We start from the raw sequence: 21921 nt of genomic DNA on the forward strand, positions 1-21921 counted from the left end.
TGATATTTGTCACATTAGCCAACTGCAGTCCATACATTCAGTTCACATGCAAATGATCTGGAGAGCTGCAGAGGCTGAACTGTTAGAGCACACAAGTTACACATAATTGTGAAGTTTTGAAGAATCAGTTACAAAACTGGAAACGTTTAAATTTCATTCTCTTTTAGGTACTGATGGAGATAGAAATAGTAGTGTAAACGCATCTGCCCTATTGGTATTCTTTTTTGGTAATTCTGTTTAAAAAAAAAACCAACATTGATTAGTGATGCTCAGTAAGTAGTAATTAATTTGTGATTGTTAACTGAAAAAAAGTGGTGTACCAATGCTAAGCTTTTCAAATATTTTTCTGCAGGACCAAGAACTGTTTTTCTTTCATGAGCTCAGCCCTGGTAGCTGTTTCTTCTTGCCAAAAGGAGCTTACATCTATAATACATTAATTGAATTCATCCGGGTAAGAAATGTGTTTTGGAAATCCTCCCATAAAAGAAACTGCTTAATTGTAGAAAAACACTTAACAGCATGCTACCTATAACAGTATTAACAACTGCTCTTTTCAAGTTAGAGTAATGACTGAGTTCTGTAAGCCACAGAATTGAAGAAACCTGATTGCTTTGAATTGGTCATGTCACAGCCACTGATAAGACATGTTTTTGCCAGTACTTAACACTTGCAGCTAAGGCAACGCTGATACATTTAAGTATGAGTTCTCTGACATGTAACAGCATAGCTAAACTCACACTGCAGCTGTTCCCCTGATGCCCTATTCATTTGTTTTAATAAACTTACTAGATTTGGCCTTCAAGAACTATTTGTTATGAAATTATATGTTGGAAAAAACAACCCTGATTTTCCTGTTGTAATATTTAAAGTCTCTCTCATTACTGCATATTTGGGCTGCAATGTACTGCCAAATGTCATTGAGTAATTAGAGACTGCTGCTTTGCCTGCAGAGAGGAAGCTTGTTCTTCTTGCTTACTAGAGAAATTCTTTGGGGGAGGGGTGGTGCTGGTGGAAGGGATGTATCCTGGTATGCCTGACTTGAATTTTTCTCTCCTCTTCTTGAGTCACAGACTTTTGCAGGGCAGCATTTAAAGATTGAAGTCTAGGAACCATTACCTTTGTTTGCTTTCTTAGTTATTTTTTTGTACTGGGTCTGTTGTTTCAGAGTGAGTATCGGAAACGTGGATTCCAGGAGGTGGTGACTCCAAATGTTTTCAATAGCAAACTATGGATGACTTCAGGACACTGGCAGCATTACAGTGACAACATGTTTTCCTTTGAAGTAGAGAAAGAAATCTTTGCTCTCAAGCCTATGAACTGTCCAGGACACTGGTAAATACATAGTAAATCCTGTTTACCAAAGATACTGCTGATTCAAAAAATTGTTTTAAAAAATGCTATTTCTTTTGCATGCTTATTGGGACATTGTCTTTGACATTTTAAGCCACTTTTAGACATTCAGGTTTTATAAGCTGTGTTATATTTTCTCTGTGAGATAAGGGAAGCCTGCCAGCTATAAAAGGGTATTTGTTTGTTTGTTTTCTTGACAAAGCTAGATCTGAATGAAGGTTATATTCAGATTATGTATTTTGCATCCATAATGGAAAGGATACCAAAGGTCTTGGAAAAGATCTATAAGGTCATTGAGTCCAGCCATTACCTAACTACCAAATCTGGTGCTAAACATGTCCCTTAGCACCACATCGACCTGGCTTTCAACCCCCTCTCTAGGGAGCCAATTCCAGTGTGTGATAACCATTTCAGTGAAAACTTCCTTTTAATATCCAACCTAAATCTCCCCTGCTGCAACTTGAGGCCATTTCCTCTTACTTGTTACTAGGGAGAAGGGACTGGCACTTGTCTTGCTGCAACCACCTTTTCAGGTAGTTGTAGAGTGATAGGGTCTCCCCTCAGCCTTCCCTTCTCCAGACTAGACAACTCCAATTCCCTCAGTTGCTCCTGAGAAGACCTATTCTCTAGACTCTTGACCAGCTTCCTTGCCCTTCTCTGGACTTGCTCCAGCATGTCCATCTGTTTCTTCTAATGAGAACCCCAAAACTGAACACAGTACTTAAGCTGTGGCCTCACCAGCTGAGTACAGGAGAAAGTTCCAAGTCAGTACTTAGCTGCTGCCTGCTTCTCACTGTCTGTTCTTTGCAGAATTTTGATTCTGAATGAGCTTCAAGTAATAAACATTTCCTTTAGCCTTATGTTTGATCATCGCCCAAGATCGTGGCGCGAGCTGCCATTACGATTGGCTGATTTTGGTGTTCTGCATCGAAATGAACTGTCAGGAGCTCTTACAGGACTCACTCGAGTACGTCGGTTCCAGCAGGATGATGCTCATATATTCTGTGCCATGGAGCAGGTATGGACCACTATTTAATGGAATCAGGTATTAAAATCAGATTAAATTGATTTTTCTATATTTGATGCTTTATTTCTAATCTCATAAAGATTGAAGAGGAGATAAAGAGTTGTCTGCAGTTCTTGCGTACTGTGTATGATGTCTTTGGATTTTCCTTTAAACTCAATCTGTCCACTCGTCCTGAAAAGTTCCTGGGAGATATTGAAGTGTGGAATCAAGCTGAGAAGGTAAACAGTACTTCAAATAACTTTTTACATGAAAGCAAGGCAGCAGGTGGAGGTTCCATAAGAGCATTATGCCTTCTGGGAAGTACAGTGACAGCTGGGCATGAGCAGTGTAACTTCAGTAACTGTCTTCATTTCAGTCTGGCTGCTGTAAATAGCTTATCTTTCATACAGAAGTAATCTCCATGTCAGAATCAAATTACCTTACTCTCTTTGTATTTGGTAATTAGAAAAAAGACAGGAAGAGACCCAATTTTGATAGCCTCTTTAGTAAGACTTCAGAGCCAGCTTCCCAAAACTCAAGTTGCTTTCATTATTAAAGTGATGAGGTTAGCCCCAGCCAGTGCAGTGCTGGGGAGAAGATAAGGCAGGAATAGACATTAGGTGTATCAAGGTGAATCACTTCAAGATTATCTACATACTTTGAGTCTAGAAATCAAGATCTGAAGGGGTCTGCAAGAAAGCCGGTGAGGGACTATTTGCAAATGCATGTAGCACCAGGACATGGGTCAGTGGTTTTAAATTTAGAGCAGGGTAGATTTAGATTGAACATTAGGAGGAAACTCTTTACTATGAGGGTGGTTGGAGCTCTGTAACAGGTTGCCCAGGGAAGTGGTGGAGGCCTCATCTCTGGAGGCTGTCAAGGTCAGGTTTGATGAGGCTCTGAGCAACCTGATCTAGTTGGGGATGCCGCTGCTTACTGCAGGGAAGTTGGGCTAGATTACCTTTAAAGGTCAACGTCAACCCACTGCATTCTGTTATTCTGTGATAAAAATTTCATGTATCTTAGCCAATCCTACTTGTTTGGCCTCTTCCAAGATCAGTGCATTAACTTTTGTTTAAATTTGGACCACTTTTGTTTTAGCTGGGGCTAAAAACGTTACTTTTTCAGAAAATAAATTACTTTCAGTAGTAACTGAGAAGTATTGGGAATTTACAGTGTCATATTTGTAGCAGCAGGATGTCCTGGTGCTGTAATGTGGAAATACAGCAATGATTGAGAAGCAGTATATGTGTCCTTTATCTCTAGCAACTTGAAAACAGCCTCAATGACTTTGGTGAGAAGTGGGAGTTAAACCCTGGTGACGGAGCTTTCTACGGCCCTAAGGTTAGTATGTTGCTAACCCCTGTGCGGGTTAGGCTTTTAATTCTGTTTGCATGAGTCAGGCAAAATACAATTCCTTGCTTCTGTTGATGCTATCATAATCTAGGCAGCAATGGTAGTGTGCAAATACTGTTCTTCCTTATATAGTAGATGAACATAAAAGCCCCAAACTCTTCATGTGTTTACAGAAGAGGGTAGGGAAGCTCTACAGAGGGACTTGGATAGATTGGATCGATGGACCAGCATTAATGAGATGAGCTTCAGCAAGCCCAAATGCCAGGTCCTGCACTTGGGTCACAGCAACCCCAAGCTACAGGCCTGGGGAAGTGTGGCTGGAAAGCTATCTGTCAGAAAGGGACCTGGGGGTTCTGATTGACAAGCAGCTGAATAGGAGCAAGCAGTGTGCCCAGGTGGCTAAGAAAGCCAATGGCATCCTGGCTTGTATCAGAAATGCTGTGTCCAGCAGAAGTAAGGAGGTGATTGTCCCCTTGTACTCAGCTGTGGTGAGGGCACACCTTGAGTATTATGTCTAGTTTTGGGCACCTCAAGACAAGAGAGCTGTCAAGGAGTGAGTGGAGAGGAAGGCAACAAAGCTGATGAAGGGCCTGGAGAATAAATCTTATGAAGAGTGACTGAAGGAGATGGGGCTGTTTAGTTTGGAAAAGAGGAGGCTGAGGGGAGACCTTATTGCTGTCTACAAATACCTGAAATGATGTTGGAGAGGCTGGTGCTGGTGTCTTCTCACAGATAATTAGGAACAGAACAGGAGGGAATGGCCTCAAGCTGCGACTGGTTAGGTTTAGACTGGACATTAGGAAAGCGTTTTCCCAGAAAAAGTGGTCACGCACTGGAATGTGCTGCCCAGGGAGGTGGCTGAGTCACCAACCCTGGATGTGTTTAAAGGTCATTTGGATGTGATGCCTGGGGTATGGTTTAGGGGTGAACTTTGCAGAGTAGGGTTCTCAGTTGGACTTGGTGATCCTGAGATTCTTTTCCAACCTGAATGTTTCTGTAATTCTGTGGAAATTTATGATGTCACCTTCCACGTAAACACTGGGCATCGGTTTATGTAGAATGTTTGCTGGATGCCTTCAAATAGATAACTCACCAAGACAAAGTATCCCAGTTAACATTCTGTTGTTATTTAATTAAACAAATACAGATGGGCAGTAAATGCTGCTAATTCAAAAAGAATGTTTTTCACACCGTATTATGAACAAGGGGGAGAAAATAATATGGTGATGCTCTTGGGTTTCATTTAGGATCTTGGTAAAAACAACTCTTCACCCCCCACCCCCAGTTATTTTTGTGCACATTCCCTTACAGTATACTGTTACAACAAAATTTTTCTGTGTCATTATACATTTCTGAATCATTGGTGCTGTTTTAAGTTTGCCTGGAGACTACAGAAAAGAACTGATTCTTAAACAGACAACTTTTTATGAAGTGAGATTTGGATTAGGAAGAGAAGGTTGGAACAGGACATTGTTTACTTTTTTTTTTTTTAAATGGTTATCTGATACCATTTTAAGATGCCATGCAGGTGAAATTTTGTGGTTTCCCAGATACAAAGTCTCTGCTATACTTGAGAGAGAAACAGTACTCTGCAATCCTGGGCTTTACATAGCTTTCATGCTCATTACATTAGTTAAACCCGGTTTACATGCATAAATTATGTGTCTACTGCTTAAACAGAGCTGTTTGGTGCAGTAGGAGACATGAACGAAAGGTGGCACTGCAAGATCTGTGCTAGCACAGCAATTGCTGCACTAGAAATAATCCTTTTAGGGTTAAGTGAATCCTGTCACGAGAAAAACAAAACCCAACTTACTAGTAAAACAAAATTTTGAAAACTACTGCTTTTAGTGGCAGGGTTTCGTAACTGTGTTCAGTTGCTGGTGGTAAATGGTATTTTAAAAAGCTCCTTATGTGTTTGTTTTTATTTTTGTGGTGTGGTTTTGGTTTGGTGGTTTGGTTTGGGGGGGGGGGGGGTTTGTTGGCTTGTTTTTGGTGTGGTTTTTTTTCCCAGCTCTTCAGTTTACACAGACCAAGTAGGGCTTTCTGGAAATACTGTGTTATCTTTGAGCATAAGGATAGAAAGCTTTACAAAATTACTTGTAAATCTTTCTGTGATAAAGTTATATGGACTGCATTTATGCTTATATTTAGCCATCTAGTAAACTGGTTCTGATTTCTCTTTGTATGCTAACTGAATCAATTTCATTTTATGAGTTGTAGGTGAAATGTTTTAGAATAGCTAACCATTACTAAATCTTGTTTGCATTCCACATTATGAGTTTTCTCAGGTGATTTGAAGGAGGACAGGATATTGGGTTTAATGGAAACTAGTTGAAGTTACATTTTTAAGCTAAGTTCTATATTCAGGGTACCTTTAAACTACTTGGTCTTTTTTCTACTTTGTAACTTGGTTAACTGAAATGAAATAAGGTCATAAATAATTAATTTTGTCAGAAGCTTTTTGGTGAGTAGCTGAACTGGCCTCCAAATGCAAAACTGAAAGACATTTAGAAGTTCAGTTACTAAAATACTGTTCTGTTTGTTTGATACATAAATTATGCCACACAGACCCAGCATACAGCCATACTGGTAAAATAATGAATAAATTTGAGAGCAATATGGTAAATAAGGTCATGCCACTTTAAATCTACTGTTTTATATCCATCTTGCTGTCCAAATTTTATCATAAGTGTACTGTGGATTAAAGTGTAAGTTGCAACAGAAAGAATAGACTTGACTGTAGAGAGTGATAATTGGAAGTGTCATTTATTAATACTATCCCTACTGGTTAGAGGACTATTTAATAGTAGGATTATCATCCCAGGTTCATGCCCTAAATTTATAACATAAACTACAAAAGATTCAAGTCCTGCATAATGAAGGAGTGTAAGTCTGCCAGTTTCAGGTTGGAGAAGGCTCATCTTTGGTCACACATGTTCACTTCTGATGTTGCACTTGCACTTGCACTGCCAAATTCTCTCAGTAACAAGGCCCATGGAAGTCCCAGATTAAAACTCACAGAAATAGTCTGAGGAGTTATATGTAGTTACACTGACATAATGTCTGTCTACTTGCTCACTGGTTTTAGCTCTAACATCTTGTCATTAAAACCTGAAAATCATTTTAAGTCCTAATGTAGGTTGAAGAAAAAGTGTTTTGTCTAAATCCACATACAGTTCCTCTGTACTGAGCAAAGCCTTCCATTTAAAACAGTTTACTTTCAGAGGGGCATGTTTAGCTGTAGTGAAATATGCGTCCTTTTGTTTTCTAAGATTGACATTCAGATTAAAGATGCCATTGGCCGCTACCACCAGTGTGCTACAATCCAGCTCGACTTCCAGCTGCCAGTCAGATTTAACCTCACTTTTGTTAGGTAAGCACAGAGGCTGGTGTTTTAATTGCTATGTAATCTAACTTTCTTGTCATTTAAGTTAAAAAAAACACCTTTGCATTTAAAAAACTCATGCCTTTCTTCACAGCCATGATGGTAATGACAAGACAAGACCAGTCATCATTCACCGGGCTATCCTGGGATCTGTGGAGAGAATGATTGCCATTCTAACTGAAAACTATGGAGGCAAATGGTAACATTTTAAAAAATAATAAAATCTGTTATTCCAGTTTGAGCCAACACTTTGTATAGAAAATAAACTAGCCCCAGGCATGCAAGCATCTTGGATAATCTTCCTTAGATAATTCTAGATATGGTATCCTCTACCTGACACCGCTCGTGCAGGTGCAGCTTGCAGCTTGTCTGCCAAAGGTGTATATCTCAACTTTGTGTTTGCAGCTGGGCTGCTGTGCAACAAGTTGTTTATGTAGGTTCTTTGCCTTCCTTTACCTCCTGCAGTATAATACCAGGTGAGGTATAATAACCTCCAGTGACAACAAGACCCAAAAGTAAGTGTTTTCCTATAACTAGTTGGTAATAAACTCAACAATTCAGTTATAACTTGTTATCTGTTGTAAGAGACAACTTGAATCTTCAGATCAAAAATTACTTCTGTCCACGCCACAATTATTTTAGACAGCTCTTTTTGGGAGATGCAATGAGTATAGGACTGTTCTCTACTCTGAACCCAATCTGAGCAGCTGGCTGTGTCATTCCTTTGCCCCATCTGTTAAAGAGGATTTTTTTATACTAAATAAATACTAAATCCTGTATAAACTTGTATTGTTTGTTTATTGAAGGCCGCTCTGGCTGTCCCCACAGCAGGTAATGGTGGTACCAGTGGGACCAACATGTGATGATTATGCTCAAAAGGTGATGTATATGGTTCTGGGCTTTTGTTTTTTTTTAATCAGTATATTGTATTTACTTGAGGTAATTGTTTATTAATGATTAATAGTGTTTATCCCAAGTAAATGTTGCTGTCTTTGCATGTTATATTGTATGATTTCTATATTAGAATGATAATTAGCTGCTGAAGTTGTAGAAGTATCTTAAAACCTGAAATAGATTTGGTAGTATTTAAATAACAAATGCTGATTTTTGTGAGGTTTTTCAGTTTGGAAAGTTTATTTCTTCTTTCTAGCTTAAAAACTGTCTTTACCCTTCAGTTTGTAGGCCATGGCCATGTGCATCTCGCAAAAGCAGTAGAAAAGGTCAAGATGGGTCTTGGCATATTTAACAATCAGCAGACTACCTCTTGTATTTCTGTCAAGCATATTATACATAAGCTATCTTGTCTGCAAATTAAATAGTCTTCAAATCAGAAAGTTCCATCATCTTGCTGCCTTTCTCAAGACTAATTTGAAATCACTATCCAGCCCAAAACATTAGATACTGACATCATTGTTTAGTTGCTCAGTGTGTATTTGTGTGATAGTTGGCCCGTTTTCTTGAATGAGGCTCAATTCCAGGGCTTTCCTTTTAGGGGTCAGATAAGCTTGACTGGCTTAAGCTTATAAGTCATTGTTATCAATATCCTATAGTGACATTGCAAACACTTTTTCTCCTAGGTCAGGCAGCACTTCCACAATGCTGGATTAATGGCAGATGTTGATGTAGATCCAGGGTGCACGCTGAACAAGAAGATCAGAAATGCTCAGCTTGCACAGTATAACTTTATTCTAGGTAATGTATAGTGCATTGGTTACATTATCTTTCTTGCATAGGCTATAGGATTTAATCTCTCTTATGTGAACAAGGCAGAGAGGAGTAGTCAGGGGTTTAGGTCACCTTCTTCCTAAGAGTTTCCTAAGAGAACGTCTCCTACCTACCTGATAGACATACCTGCTTGTACAGCTTCACTGTGGCCCAAAGCATTACTTCTGCTTTAGAAAAAGGTCTTTTCTCTCTTCTGATGAGCGATATGGAGAGATACATAAAATCTCTTGCCTGTTACAGTTTTTCCACCTTCCTCCAATAATTTATGCACTTGTTTCACATGTAGCAAAACAAGTACTGCATTTCATCCATGGTGCATTTCTGAGCAATACATGGATGCCTAAGAGACCCTTCCTGTAGAGGGTGATGCAGGGACAATTACAACTGGATCCTTAAGTATGTTACTTAGAGGGATCATTGAATATGTCACATAAACTGAGGCTCTAGCATTGACACTAAAACTACCTGGGATCCATTAGAGTAGAAGGAGCCTTTGGCTTAGAAACTCATACCTTCAGAGCAATTGGTAGAATCATTAAAAACTTGAAATGTATGATAGAGGTAACACATAACTGCAGTTTGCCTGTAAGACCAAGCAACTGATCAACCTAGCAAGGCAAAAAGCCTTACCTTATTCATGCTTAGGGGTTGCTACAGAGAGTTGTCCCACTGAATTTAGATTGGGTACCAGAGAAATACAATCTCTTGTAGCATTCGCCGAGTAGATATAAATGTGTATTAGTCATGAGACATACATTTGTTACCTTGATATCTGTATTTTAATGTTTATTGGAAAATTCCAAAGTTATTTTCCTTAAACTGTCTTGCTGCTTCTGTAAAGAAAACAAATAGTCATTACTTACAATCAAGTTGTCTTTCTAATATTTGCCTATAGACTACTCCATGTTTGTTTCTCCTTTTGACTTCATGGTTCTCTCTAAAGAGAACTAAGACTGGCTGGACTTAATATATTTATTTTTTACCCTTATTCATATTTTGGTAAGTTGCTGTTCATGACATACTAAGCCTATGAAATGATACAAGATTACATAAGGCTATGGGCTGCTACAGATCTAAGTGGGAAGAGCTGGGAGGAGGGTGAAGAAAGGTTTGATGTTGGTAAACTTTTCAGAATCTTTGTTTAGCATGCCTAAGTTTTGAAGAGAGAAAAAGATCTTGCTGAATGTTAAGTTCATTCGTTTGCATCTTGGTTGTTCCTAGTTGTTGGTGAAAAGGAGAAGGCAAGTGAAACGGTTAACATCCGCACCAGAGACAACAAGGTGCATGGTGAGCGTACAATTGCAGACACTGTGGAGAGACTGCTGGAACTGAAACACTCTCGCTCCAGACAAGCTGAAGAGGAATTTTAACACCATCTGCTCTGCCTGGCATTAAAAAAAAAATTGTTGTATTTTTTCTAACTCATTTAACTACAGAATTTTTGTGCTGAACCAGATTTGAAATAGGTTGGACCTCATGCTCATTTTAGCAGAAATTTTTGTTTAGTCAAAACAAATTGTTTTTGAAAAAAATCAGTTTTTTACAAAATTTACGGTAAAATTCCCTGGCCTCTGACCATTGACAGATGAAGCAAGATGAAGTGACTTTCTGTGACCACAAGGGAAAATGGAAATGTTAATCCGGGATACCCCTAGCATTCCAGCTGCTTTGTTAAGAAGTAAATATATTTGGATAACAAGTGGTTTTCGAGGAAGTTAAACTAAAGACCTCAAGCTTAAGAAACCACATAGAAACCATGTGCTGCAGCAGCTTTTGTATTTTCTCCTTTAGTGAGGAAAGGAATACCATGCAGTCCTGTCTGCTGCTCCTATACCAGTTCAATACGTTGACTGTGAGCAGTTCCCAGTCCCATGAATGGGGAAATAAACAGAGGTCTTCCACTTCCACAGTAGTTGGTGCCTCTGGGAGTGTCTCAGCATTCCCTGTGTGACACTTCTGACGTGAAGCCATCTGCCACTGAGCACCAAGCTAAGCACAGCCAGCTGTACCCTTTTCCAAAGGCAGGCTCTACTGCTAAAGTCACTGTAGCTGTAGAAAGGGGATAAGACTGTCTGGAAGAAGTAGGGTATAGCAGGGCCAAAGAAGCAGCTAAAAAAGCCAGAATTCTTGGGGATAGAGTTTCTGTTGTCAGTTCTGAACAGTCCCTTACAGTAAGTGTGTAGACATCACAGCAGAAACAATGCAGTGAACATAAAAGGATACTGAATTTTTTTACAGACAAATGCTGTTTTTCAGTTTAATAGATACAGCCCCCTCCAGCAGAAGACTTCCTTCCCAGCCTTCTAGTCAGGGCATCACACAGATTAGCAGCTCATTCTGTCTCACAGTTGAGGAATCTCATCAGTTGGTTTTGAATTGGGATGAATTTTATTTTTTTTTTGTACATCTGGCTGACAAGAGGCAAATGTCTGTTGCTGACAAAAAATAAAATCATAGCTTGAGTGCTTTTTGGTTTGTGTGTGGTGGTTTGGTTTTGTTAACAGACCTGAACAGCTTCAAAAGGTGCTTGATAACCGTTCCTTTGAAAAGAAAGCTGTTGCTCCAACCTTAGCAAAGATCAGGCAAATCCAAGGACAGGTTTGAACCATTCTGTCTTTTGAAAACCTCCAGCTCTGACTGTTTATTTTATAATTACCTGGGCAGAAGCATTTAATCCAATCTTTTTCTCTCCCATCTTTCTTAGGCCTGGTGGTAACAGCAGCACTTGAACCCATTGTGAATTTAGTTTCACCAGACCACACCCCCAGCAACTTAGCAAAATCTACTTCCTCTTTCAGTTCATTTAGACAGCATTCATTCTAACTGCTGTGGAGGAAAACAAAAATGGGGAGAATGACTTTACACTGTCTTGCTGCATTCATAAAATATTTTTAATAAGGGTTAAGTAGGTTCATAGTGTCTCTATTTTACACCTGCTTTGCTCTGCTGGGAAGTGACTGTTGCTTGTGCAAAACAGCAGAATTTGATATAATTTATCCCTGGTACAGGAGGACTTCATCCAATGTTGAAGCAAAACCAGAGGAGATCCTGACTCCCAAGGGAAAAGCAGCCACTAACTATCTCTAGGAATCACCTCAAACCAGCTCTCCCCTCGGTTGTTGTATGCATTGAGAGCGCTGTCTTTCTGTTTTGCAGGAACCCTAGGCACAGTGGAATTAACTTACCGTGGTCATACATCATGCTGGCAGCAGCTCAGTAGGATTCAGTCTTGGACAAGTTATCATTGTACAGAAAGCTCATTTATTAAGAGCAGACTTTCAGATACCTCTGTAATGATGTGTGTGTGTGCATGAACACTCTAGCAGAAATGACGCCTGAGTGTACAATGCCATAAAATATGTACCTGAAGTGGGGTGGGAACAGAACTGAGGTTGCATCCAAGTTCTGATCAGTGCATTGCTCCACTGAATTGGCATCTAAACTCATGCTCTCTGCTGTTTCAAGTCTTCCATGCTCAGAAGCAGAACTAGCCTGCCCTGAGCAGCACATCCTTTCTGTTGGTTCAATCAGAAGTCCTTTCCAGAGAGTTGTTTACCATAGATTCCTCTCTGTGCCCTGGGCTTTTCCTGTGGAGCAGGCTGATAAGGTACAGCTCCAGCTCTGCTTTACTTCCCAGCAAGTTTCATTTATACCTTAAAGCAGATTTCAAAGAAGACTCTGAAGGAGGCCCACAGAATGACAGGAAAGGAAGATCTCTAACCTGATAAATCATCCAAATACATACAAGGAAACTCTGGCAGAAATTTCTGTACCTAGCAGGAATCACTGTGTCAGCCTTCAGTTTTCTGTGGAACTCTCAGCTCTGCGAACTCCCTTGAAATAATTTCATCTGGCCCAGAGCCATCTGGACATTATGATGGCTTGAGGAAATTCCATCAGGACTCATCCTGGGGTGAAATTCCCACTGGGTCTTATGCCACTTCCTTAATTACACCACTGGGACCAGCTGATGCAGTTTTAGTATTAATGTTCAGCAATGTTGTTACATCAACTCATCTTGAAGCATCACCTTCAGGGAGACCACAGCTGTAAGATAAATTAACTGCTGTAGGTGCCCTGCCCTACATCAAATCTTGCCCTGACTGCCTTTTTTTCCCCCTTGCATCCAACCCCAGTCCCTGCCTGTTCCCCTAGAAAAGCCAGCACAGCAAGCCCTCTGGTTAAAAGAAAACTACTTGGCCGTCTAGCTTTTTTATTAGAGTAGCCTAAAATTAAGGGGTCTTTGCAAACTCATTTCAGACCTTCAGCTCACACTCCATAATTTTTACAACTGGCTTCCCCACTATTTCTTAACTGCACTGTCAGTTCTGGCAAAGACCTGGCAATTGGCCTTCAAATCAGATAATGGTAAACTGATGCTATGAAAATGAAGTGTTATTCGAAGTTGTCCTTATTAAAAACTAAGATAGCTTGCTGCTTAAAGAGAATTTCCAAAACTACTCATCCTTTCTACACACCAATGTTTTCCACCTGCTTTGGGCAGGCATATTTCTCCAGTCTTGTGGCTCATGCCTTGCTAGCTTGAGTATGTTCAGAGAGAATGAGCTGTTTGGACCTGTATCAGGTTTCTTTTTCATGTGGGAGAGCCTCTGGAGCGAGGTATTCAGAAACAGCTTCTGATGAATTACTGCAAAACATGCTCAGACAAACTGGGGCAGCTAAGGACATTTTGTAGCATTTTCAGACATTAAAGGTAAATCAGCTGGGCTACACAGTTTCAATATAGAAGACATCTGTATCCCTCTCAAAAGGATATCCTTCCCCTGGATCACAAAGCACTTTTGCAAGCTGTCACTCTCTGTGAGGGGTTTTCAAGTCAATGAAAGAAATAAGCTGTAGCTTGTGGTATCAGTCTGCGCACAGAATCACAGGATTTATCTGTTTGGAAGAGACTTCAAAGACTATCCAGTCCAACCTTTGACCCAGCACTGAAGGGTCAGCGCTGAACTATGTCACAGGCAGCTTGAACACCCCTAAGAATAGCAAGTCTGCCATCACCCTGGGCAGGTCATTCCTATGTTTGATAATCCTTTCAGTGTGTGGCAGTTCAGGCTGGGTGCCTCTTGTTACTGCCACATAAGTTACACCTCCGGTGTCCTGAGTGTCCAACCCAGTAAGGTGGACGCAGGAAACAGCATATTCCTACTCATAAATCCTGTGCCCTATAAATCCATCCGCAAAGCCATTCTCTTCCTCTTTCTTCCCTCCCTGCTCCTGTGGGAGATGCTCCCTATCAGGTAGCGGTGGGGGAGTACTTTGGGCCTCTTAGGCCTGCCTAGGCCTAATGACAGGAGGAGAAGGGGTTGGGGGGAGAGTCTCAGACCTGGCCAGGGAAGAAAGAGCCCTGGGAGTTTTGGGTACAACCTCAGGTAGTGAGAAGGGAACTGTTGGGTGCCTTTTAGTGTGGTGCAGCTATGTAGAGAGAAAAAAGCATTTAGCTGATTCTAACGGCCATTGTGACTCAGGAAGCCACACAACGACCTGAGAATAAGAGCTGGTAAACATTGCAAGCGAGTCTTCTGTCTTCTCTCTGAACTTAGATAAGAGACGCTTGATCGTTTGCCTTTTGTCTAACACCTGTCTAACGTCTTGCTCAGGGATGTGTGTTCCCTGGCATTTCCTCAGCAGCCAGTCATGACTCTGCCTCATGGACACATCTAATTACCAATCACAAGTTGCTTTTGATTATGTTAGCCTATATAAAGAAATGACTTTGTACAATAAAGTAGACTCTTTGCTTGCATCAAGCTTTGTCTCCATCTCTCAATCACGTTATAGACTGTTATCCCAATGTTTATTAGCATCCTATTGTGTGTAATCAGCCTATCATTGACCAGGCAAATGAACCTGGACCAAATTGGCTCAGAAAAAATGGGGTTTATATTTAATAAATCATATTCGTATTTGATCTTATGTCCAGCTTATCAATTTGATCAAAACTGTATCACCTGTGCCATGAGTTTCTGGAGGAGAAGTCTATGGAAGACAGTGTCAAAGGCTTTACTAAAGTCTTTACTAAAGAAAATGTTCACAGCCCTTCCTTCACCCACCAGGCAGGTCACCTTGGTGTAGGACATCAGATCAGTCAGACAGAACCTGCCTTTAATAAACCCATTCTGACTGGGCCTGGTCACCTGGTTGTCTTGTATGTGCTGCATGATGGCACTCAGGATGACTGTTTCACGACCTTTCCTGGCACTGAGGTCAGACCCACAGGCCTGTAGTTCCCTGCATCATCTTTCCAGGCCTTCTTGTAGATGGGCATCACATTTGCCAGCCTCCAGTCAACTGGGAACACCCTGGTTAGCCAGGGCTGTTGACAAATAATGGTGATGCTTGATGACCACATCTGCCCTCCCCTTAAGTACCCTTGGGTGAATCCCATCCAGTCCCATAGATTCATGCATATCTGCAGTGGTTTTGAGGCTCAGATATCTTTAAGGAGACCACAAAGACAAAGTCCTCCAAAAGACAGAGAATCCTAAGGGATGGACCTGATCACCCCAGGGTATTGTACCATGTTATTCTATTCTGCTTTCCAGTATCATACTATTTAAGGCAGTGTCTAGCTGATACCTCTCTTTTCCTCTCTTATCTCCTCCTCAAGAAGAGCTTGCACCTTATGTCATGGTTTGTGTGGGGGAGATGGCTTTTGGCTGGCAGGGGAATTACAAGATGTGTCATATGGCCTGGTGATGCCTGGTAGACATAAACCTAGTGGAGGGCTTTGGCCTGATAGACTCAGCCTAATTGTGAATGTATTCATTCTACCTGAATGCCTTTTGTGTATATACTTGTAAACAGAATTTCCATTTAAACTTCCAATCAGTGTGCAGTATTTTTATTTTTACTCCCCCAAAAGGAGCAAAATATCTTTTCTGTCCCTTGGTCTGCAGTGTCTTGTGGCTCAAAACCAGGACAACACCTAAGTGGCACTGATAATTTCATCCTGGATTGTGGGGTCCGCTTTCTGTTCCCCATCCCTGTCTTCTGGTTCCAGGGGCTAAACCCTCGCTACCCAATCATCCAGACCACATTTCCTAAGTTTAGCTACAAAGATGCTGTGGGAGACAGCGTCAAATGCTTTACTGAAATCAAGATAAACCACATGCACTGCTCTATTATCATCTATCCACCTGGTTATGTCCTCAAAAGGCTATCAGGTTGGTCAGACCTGACTTCCCCTTGGTGAAACCATGTTGACTGCTTCTAATGACCCTCTTGTCCTTGATATGCCTAAGGACAGCACCAAGGATAATTTGTTCCATTACTTTTCCAGGAGATGGAGGTGAGGCTCCATACGTACTCAGCTTCAAATCTCTAGAATACCATTTGCTTATGAACTATAATTGATGCTTTTGTGATGTATCCTCTTTTTGAACATGGTAACGTGAGTTTAACTGTGTTACAGTCAGAGAAAAAATAACTAACACCAATGGGGCAGTCTGAAGAGAATTTCCACAAATCTTACTTCACTGACAGCTTAACCTGTGTGAGCCAGGGTTTATGCCATTTTAAGGAATAAATGCTTGGTTTAAAAGTAAAACAGAAATCTGGACTAGAAGTTTAAATTTCCCATCCTCAGGTCACATGGTCATTCTTCTTATAAACTTTCTTTGTGATGTGGCAATAAATCATATAATATGATTAATCTAATAGTATTAAGGCAGGGGCAAGGGCCCTCAAATGAGATCAAAACCTTGTTGTTCAAAGCGCTACAGAGCCTCCATTCTGGGAAGCTGGCTATTTAATTACAGGGGGCACCAGGAGTGCAGAGTGCTGTGTGATTGTTACCCAGTGTTACTCTGCAAGCCCCTTTAAGAATTGGACCTTCAGGCTTGGAAAGCAGGGCTCTTGCTCCCCATACCACACAGCCTCTTCTGTTTGCTTTGCCAATTAGCATTTTTAATAAGTATGCATTTGATAGACAAAACAGCATCCATGGTAATGTGTTTGTGTACCTGTGCAGTCTATGTGCTCTGCCACAGGCATGGCACAAGGTCACTACTGCTTCTTGCACTACACATTTTTAGCAGTTATACTCCTTGACCCTTGACAGTCTTTTACATCACAGCAGTAAGTGCATGATGCTGTCAGCCACAGAAAGAGAAAAAAGATGAGGTCAGACTTTAAACATGAAAAGGATGGAGCTTCTCTGGGGCTTAAATTGCAGCCATGAAAGGCCCCACTCAGAGTCACTGGAGCTCATCTGTGCTCTTGTGTTTGGTTTGAGGACAGGGACAGGAACTCTCTGTTCTCAGTGGGGTCACTTTCACCTCAAATCTTTAACACCTTTTCCCCCCAGCCTTGAAGTGCTAGTCTGGCCCAGCAGCTGACCGGCATTTATAGATATTCAGAGTACCCTTTTGAGGCTCAATTCAGCAAAGCTCTGGGGCCCTGCAAAAGGGTAGTGTAACCCCTGCTGACAGCAGGATCAAGCCTTTGCCTTTTCTCAACACTTGCTGATCAGGAATTGGCCACACAGCCCCATTTGTGTCACCCACTCTGCATGCAAAGACTGTGCTGCCCAGATGGCAAGAGAAGCCCAGAAGGGTGCTGCTTCAAAAGCTGCAGACGTGAAAATCAGGCATCAGATTTACCATGAGGAAGTTTGCCAATGACACCAAAGTCAGTGGGGAAGCAGGCACTTCAAAGGGACAGCCACCCTGCAAAAGAGCTGGATAGACTGGAAGAGTGGGCTAAGAAGAACTCAACTGAAGTTCAACAAGGACAGGTGTAAGGTCTTGAAACTGGGAAAACATAATCCAGGAGTGCAGCACAGGCTGGAATCTACATGCCTGAATAGCAGGTCTGTGGAAAGGGATCTGGTTGGACCAAATTTCAATGTAAGTGAACTGCTGTGGCAAAGAAAGCCAACAGGATGCTGGACTCCATCAACAAGGGCATCACTAAGCTAAAGAAGTTATTACCCAACTCTATGCCAGTGCTTGTCAGGCCACATCTGGAATTCTGTGTCCAGTATTGATCCCCCCCTGTAAAACAAAGACATTGACAGGCTAGGGCCATAAAGATAATTAGAGAACTGGGAAGCTGCCATATGAGGAAAGGCTGGGAGAACTGGGTTTGTTCAGCCTTGAGAAAAGGCATAGGAGACATCTTATCACCATGTTCCAGTAGTTAAGGGTGGCTACAAAGATGATGGATACTCTCTTTTTACAAGGAATCACCTGGAAAAGAGGAGGGCTGATGTGTACAAGTTACTCCTGGGGAGATTCTTGGTTGGACACAAGAAGAACAACCAACTATTGGAATAAAAAGCAGTCCAAGTAACATAATTCACTAATTACTTTGACCCACATTCATCATCAGTGCCCTTGGACTCAGTACCCCACTGACCAGGCAGGTTTCATTACACATCATTATCACTCCTAATTCTAGAGGGAGATAAATGTGTATGGGGCCTTTGCAGCCCAGTTTGGGGTTATTACTGTAGAACCCTGCGCAGTGTTGAGACATCAACTTTGGCATCACTCACAAAACCTTGATCCCTCTCCTCACTAATTTATTAGTGGTTCTTTTTCTCCTTTTTGTTCTATTCCATGGGAGCAATGAAGATGTTGCTTACAGAGGTCTGCAGAAAGATCTCTATTTTTCACTTGAAAAGCATAATTTTCAGTCTTCCTGGTGGAATTAGAGATATTTTTTTTTTCTCCAAAGATCTTTATTATTGTTGCAATTCTGCAGATTCATAAAAAGAAGCATTCATGCTTGACAAGAACCGTTGTTTCTGAAGGAATGGGAAGAGTTGATGGAGGGTAGGTGCTGGGCAGGAAGGGTAGCATCACAACCCAAGCAAGGCTTCCATAAAACCCAGTCTCATAAAAGAACTGCAGCCTAATGGTTTTCATCCTCAGATACAACTCAGTGCAAGATAGGCTGTTTTCTTTTCTCCATCTCAGCTGCAAAAAACACTTGGCTCTCAGTTATCCTTTCATAAATGCAGGGTGAGAAGAATGAGGACTGAATTTCTCCAACACAGGCAAGATGTGATTTAGGTTACCTACACTCTGTAACCAGGCTGAGCTTGATGAACATGTTCCTAGTCTCCACTTGCTTTTGACAGCCTTTTTGCTTTGGGTTGCAGGAGCTTTGCACTGGGAGGAGTGGCTGATATACCAAAGTGTTGTGCCACCATTCAGAGGGTCCTCTCAGGAGGAATACCTGAGAATCTGACAAGAACCCCAGGCATTTCAACCAACTGCAAAGTCCTGCACCTGGGGGCAGATAACCCCCAGCACCAGTACAGCCTGGGAGCTGACTGACTGAGAAGCAGTCCAGGGATCCTGGCAGAGAAGGTGAGCGTGAGGCAGCAATGTGTGCTTGTAACAAAGACCAAAAGCATCTTCAGCTGCATTAGGCAGAGCAAGGGAGGTTATACTTTCCCTCTGCAGTCTGGTGAGAGACTGTTCTGATATGGATTAAATTAACAAAGTGGGAATTATAAAAATATAGTTATCTTTATTTTTCCTGAAAACCCCCTCCCAAAACTGTGTACAAAACTTGTTAAATTATTTACAGGTTCTATTTGGTCATGATTTCTACCAGGATGCTCTACCAGGGCAACTTGAATACAATTTAGAGAATTCAGAAAATGGAAAAGGCTATGCCACAAAATAGCTTCACCCCACTTACAAAATCAGAGGCAAGCCAGGACCTTAGAGAAAACCAATGAGAATGCTGGTTGTACTCACCAGGATGGAGCAGGAATTTGGAGATGGTCCCCAGGCCTCTCTTCAGTAACAGGCTCCAGAAGTGCAGGGTTTATAAACTGATTTGTGGATAACATGGCACAAGCCTGAGCAAAAGGGACCTGCTAGAATCAGAGTGTACATAGACATGGCTACCACGAGGCAAAACTCGTGCAGTAGCACTGTCTGAAGAGTGCAAGGAAAGACGCAGTTTCACAGCAGGCAGGGTCACTCCAGAGGCAGGCAGGGAGCAGGATCCCAAGGCAGGCAGGTCTAGGGAGAAGCCAGGTCCAAGTGCTGGTTTTTCCAATTTTGCCACAAATGCAGAGAGAATCCAAGATGAGCCAAAATGAGAGCAGAGAAATGAGAGCGAGCAGAAAATGGGAGCGAGCCCAGACCACTTTCTGGTCACTCTATTTAAGGCTTTCCTAGACCAGGGATCAGTGCTGGGCCCCATCCTCTTTAACATCTTCATTGATGATATGGATGAGGGGGTTGAGTCAGTCATCAGCAAGTTTGCAGATGACACCAAGTTGGGAACAGATGTTAGTCAGTTAGAGGGTGGAAAGGCTCTGCAGAGGGACCTTGACCGACTGGACAGATGAGCAGAGTCCAATGGGATGGCATTTAATAAGTCCAAGTGCCGGGTGCTGCACTTTGGCCATGGCAACCCCATGCAGAGCTACAGGCTGGGGTCAGAGTGGCTGGAGAGCTGCCAAACACAGAGGGACCTGGGGGTGCTGATTGACACCCGCCTAAACATGAGCCAGCAGTGTGCCCAGGTGGCCAAGAGGGCCAATGGCATCCTGGCCTGTATTAGGAATAGTGTGGCCAGCAGGAGCAGGGAGGTCATTGTGCCCCTGTACTCTGCATTGGTTAGGCCACACCTTGAGTACTGTGTCCAGTTCTGGGCCCCTCAGTTTAGGAAGGGCATCGAGACACTTGAACGTGTCCAGAGAAGGGCAACAAGGCTGGGGAGAGGCCTTGAGCACAAGCCCTGTGAGGAGAGGCTGAGGGAGCTGGGATTGTTTAGCCTGGAGAAGAGAAGGATCAGAGGTGACCTCACTGCCCTCTACAACTACCTGAAAGGTTCGTCATTGGAATGGGCTGCCCAGGGAGGTGGTGGAGTTGCCGTCCCTGGAGGTGTTCAAGGGGAGATTGGACGTGGCACTTGGTGCCATGGTCTAGTTGTGAGGTCTGTTGGAACAGGTTGGACTTGATGATCCTTGGGGTCTCTTCCAACCTTAGTTACTGTGATACTGTGATAGACAATGTGTCCAGGGCCAATGCACACTGGGCATAGTTCCCATAGTTCCCAATCCCAGCAGACTTCCTCCACAGGTAAATACCTGTGAGGGACCTCCACCCCAGCAGGAAGAATGGGCATCTTTTACCTGTCCCAAGGGGAAGGCAATTTTGTGCCTTGGAAGGCAATCTCATGCCTCTGTCTTTCCCCATTCAAATCTCTGCTGATGGAAGTAAGGGAAGGGGGGTTTGGAGTACCCTGTAACAGAGACACATGTGGGGTGCTGAGTCCAGTTGAAGAAACATGGACTGACACACTGGAGAGAATTCCATAAAGGGCTACAAAGATAATGAAGGAAGTATCTTACAGAGAAATCACACACATTGCTTCAGATAGGATGGAAATAGAATCAGCAGCAGGTGGCTAGAAGAGTCAAGCTGGAGACTAAGGAGGGTAAAAGGATGCATGCACTGATGTTTGTCAGAAAAAGCCCTTGCACTGTTATCAGAACAGCTTTTGAGCTGGGAACTTAGTCATGCAAATCTCATCCAAGGAATGTTTATCTCAACACCTGTTGAAATGAACACCTTGCAAAGTTTTCTCTTGTGAACGTGGATCAAATTTCAAGAAAAAATAAGTTGTGAAGCAATTATGGGTTTGTTTCTCATCTTAATAATGGGGAAAGGCTACACTCTGCTAATCCAAATTTTATGCATTGCTTTTCAGTTTTACTCAGCTGCCTCTGCCAAGTTGCATGACTTGGTATTTGAGGTAGAAATTACATTCAAGACATCATTGTCAGACTCTCTTTAGATCTGAGAGACAGCAGTTTCACCAGAATCATGATTTAAAGACACATATGATAATAAATAACATCCAGTACTATATAGGATATAAAGGCTATTTAACAGTGAAGAACAATAATGAATGACAGCAGAACTAATCAGTTACCATGCAGTATTCCTCCGATCTTTGGGGGGGGGGGGGGTGGGGTGGGCGGAAATGTAGGCACAGAAAGGAAATTAGTACATTAGAGTTAACACCATCATTTCAAAAACCTGTTAAATGTTATTTCTGAGTAGTTGCTAGGGCAGCACAGAGGGTTAAACAAAGAGACAGA

General features: G+C 42.0%; 1 protein-coding gene across 2 annotated transcripts in view; it reads left to right on the plus strand.

The window, feature by feature from the left end:
* Positions 1-11020, plus strand: part of TARS1 (threonyl-tRNA synthetase 1) — a 37087-nt gene extending 26067 nt beyond the window's left edge. For both annotated transcript variants that reach the window (XM_054178079.1, XM_009902857.2), the window contains exons 10-19: positions 353-451; positions 1166-1332; positions 2206-2368; positions 2458-2595; positions 3623-3700; positions 6988-7088; positions 7195-7299; positions 7907-7979; positions 8678-8792; positions 10047-11020. In XM_054178079.1, the coding sequence (XP_054034054.1) occupies positions 353-451; positions 1166-1332; positions 2206-2368; positions 2458-2595; positions 3623-3700; positions 6988-7088; positions 7195-7299; positions 7907-7979; positions 8678-8792; positions 10047-10195 (1188 nt within the window). In that variant the 3' untranslated portion in view covers positions 10196-11020. The remainder of the gene's footprint in view (positions 1-352; positions 452-1165; positions 1333-2205; positions 2369-2457; positions 2596-3622; positions 3701-6987; positions 7089-7194; positions 7300-7906; positions 7980-8677; positions 8793-10046) is intronic.
* The last annotated feature ends 10901 nt before the right edge of the window (positions 11021-21921 follow it).

The sequence above is a fragment of the Dryobates pubescens genome, chromosome Z (genome assembly GCF_014839835.1).
Source record: "Dryobates pubescens isolate bDryPub1 chromosome Z, bDryPub1.pri, whole genome shotgun sequence".
Taxonomy (NCBI): Eukaryota; Metazoa; Chordata; class Aves; order Piciformes; family Picidae; genus Dryobates; species Dryobates pubescens.